The sequence below is a fragment of the Penaeus japonicus genome, unplaced genomic scaffold, assembly GCF_977035675.1.
Source record: "Penaeus japonicus unplaced genomic scaffold, GWHDUDI00000001_assembly GWHDUDI00000014, whole genome shotgun sequence".
NCBI lineage: Eukaryota > Metazoa > Arthropoda > Malacostraca > Decapoda > Penaeidae > Penaeus > Penaeus japonicus.
Genome location: NW_028234416.1, coordinates 16,689,893 through 16,692,392, shown reverse-complemented (window position 1 = coordinate 16,692,392; position 2,500 = coordinate 16,689,893). Strand labels below are relative to the sequence as shown.

Sequence of the window (2,500 nt, the reverse complement as noted above, 5' to 3'; positions counted from 1 at the left end):
TTTATTTATTTATTTATTTTTTAATCATCATTGCCCTATATAGACATAACGTTAAGTTTATCTTTTATACCCATGCCCCCCTATCCCGTTATTATATTTCAAGGGTTGGCTTTTTAATGCCATCAGTCCGTAGTATTAATAGGGTTAAGAATAATAAAAAATACTGAATGGAGTTGGAAACGCAATATACAGAAAAAAAAAAAATAATAAGAATAAGCACAAAACATAAGAATAGCAAAATAACGGTCTGAGGAGCTCAGCGGTTGCTTTGACGTAAATTAAGCGTCTTATATCTTTAAGTTTTGTCAGGTTTAAATCATTCTAATATTTCAATTTTAGTAAACTTGTAAAATGTGTATATATATATTGATGAGCAAAAATATTAATATCTATTGAAAAAAGAAATGGTTGCGGGTTGTTTGGAGCTCCTTGAAGATGTAAGGTCGCAAGTCCCGTGCAACAGGACGAAATGCTGCCTCACTACACTCCCCTGTTTCTAATTTTTCAAAAGTTTTACCCCCACGTAAGGTTTCTTAGATCCTTAGTTTCTGTTTCCCTACATTTAATTTAAGATACTTAAAGAGATGAGTGATGTACAGAAACTTCTTCAAAGAAATTTCAAAGAAAAAATACTTAAAATGCACTCTTCATACTTTGTTTCATCACTTCTAATGCTTATAGGAAAGTGGAAATATTCTAATTTTGTTAGAACACTGAATGTACCATTGAGTACTCACCATTTATTACTTTGGTTATTAATGGAGCAGATTATTTAGAATAGTAAATCAAACACCCACACATTACCTAGTTGCAATGACCCTGTAATGTCGCTTTTCCTTCAGGTGCTGAAGACGATTCCTTGGGACAAGATTCAGGTACGATTACTGGAGGTCGAAGTGGCCCACGTCCCGGAAGGACATCAAGCTGTCAAGGATTTCATGGAAAGTGTGGGTTATACTTTCCTCAAGGAATGGAAAATTAATTATATTTTTGCTAAAAAGGACTTGGCATTAGGTTTAGATTTGTAAATTTTAATTTCTTACATACAAGCCCGGGCACACGCACTATATTTTGATCTTGATTATGCAACTAGGGAACGCATGGTTGTAATTACACATTGTTCATTAATGAGAATAGGAAAAAAAAAATGTTTTCTTGTCAGACCTAACCCTCCTGCAATTACTGATATCTAACAACCTGTACCAATCAACATATATATAAAACGAAATAATCATGTTCATCGGCGAAACATAAATGTCCAGACAGTTGACATATTTTCTGTATGTAAGGGAACAATGAACAAGCTTTCTTAGTCTTATTTTCATATATAATAGACATAGAAGCATAATATTGAAATGATCAATATTACACCAAAGAGAAACAAATCTACACTCTAAACACAGACAACAAACCACAGGAAGTCTCAGATATGGAATACCTTTCTATGAAAATAAGGCACAAAGTCAAAGGGAAATATACATATACATACATGCATACATACATACATATATATATATATATATATATATATATATATATATATATATATATATATATATATATAATATATATATATATATATATATATATATATATATATATATATATATATATATTATATATATATATATATATATATATATATATATATATAATATATATATATATATATATATATAATATAATATATATATATATATTATATATATATATATATATATATATATATATATTACATATATATGTGTGTGTGTGTGTCTGTGTGTGTCTGTATGTGTGCTTGTGCATATATGTACACACACACACACACACACACACACACACACACACACACACACACACACACACACACACACACACACACACACACACACACACACACACACACACACACACACACACTCCACTCACTCCTGTGGCGCTCGGGCCTCATGACCCATGGCCGCTCTGCACAAGCCTCTCCATCGCTGTCTGTCTATGGCGTTCTCCTGCCATCCCTCTCCCGAGTCGTCTACTTTTTTTACAGTTTCCCTGACAAAATCGCCCCATCTTTTCTTTGGTCTTTTTCTTCTTCTCCTTTCTCCTACTCCTCCTTTCATAGTTATTTTTCGGGTATCTGGCGTTGTCCATTGGGCTTATATGTCTTGCCCACCGAAGTCTACATGATTTTATCACATTTGTTACGTCCTTTACTTCCTCATTGTGCCTTCGGCTCCAGGCGTTTATTTCAGTGTCAAACACAGGTCCCGTTAATCGTCTCAGTACCGCGTTTTCAAATGTAGCCATTCTGTTTTCCAGCGATTGTGTACAGGGCAATTGGTCTGATAACTGTTGTGTATATTCTTATTTTGCTTTTTATGTGTATACTTCTTTTCTTGAAAAAGTAAGAAGGCTAAAAAAGCATCTGTTAGCTGATGCAATTCTTATTTTGATTTCTTTATCTATTTCATTTCGGGGGGGGGGGGGGGGGTTTGAGTGCCCAGGTATTTGAATTCATTAA

At 33.4% G+C, this 2,500-nt stretch overlaps 1 protein-coding gene across 1 annotated transcript in view; it reads left to right on the top strand.

Annotated features, from left to right (window-relative positions):
• The window catches only part of LOC122244735 (uncharacterized), a 37,669-nt gene extending 36,169 nt beyond the window's left edge, over positions 1-1,500 (top strand). Inside the window, exon 8 of the mRNA XM_086543719.1 lies at positions 843-1,500. Coding sequence (XP_086399845.1) covers positions 843-1,028 — 186 coding nt within the window. The 3' untranslated portion in view covers positions 1,029-1,500. The remainder of the gene's footprint in view (positions 1-842) is intronic.
• Positions 1,501-2,500: the final 1,000 nt, after the last annotated feature.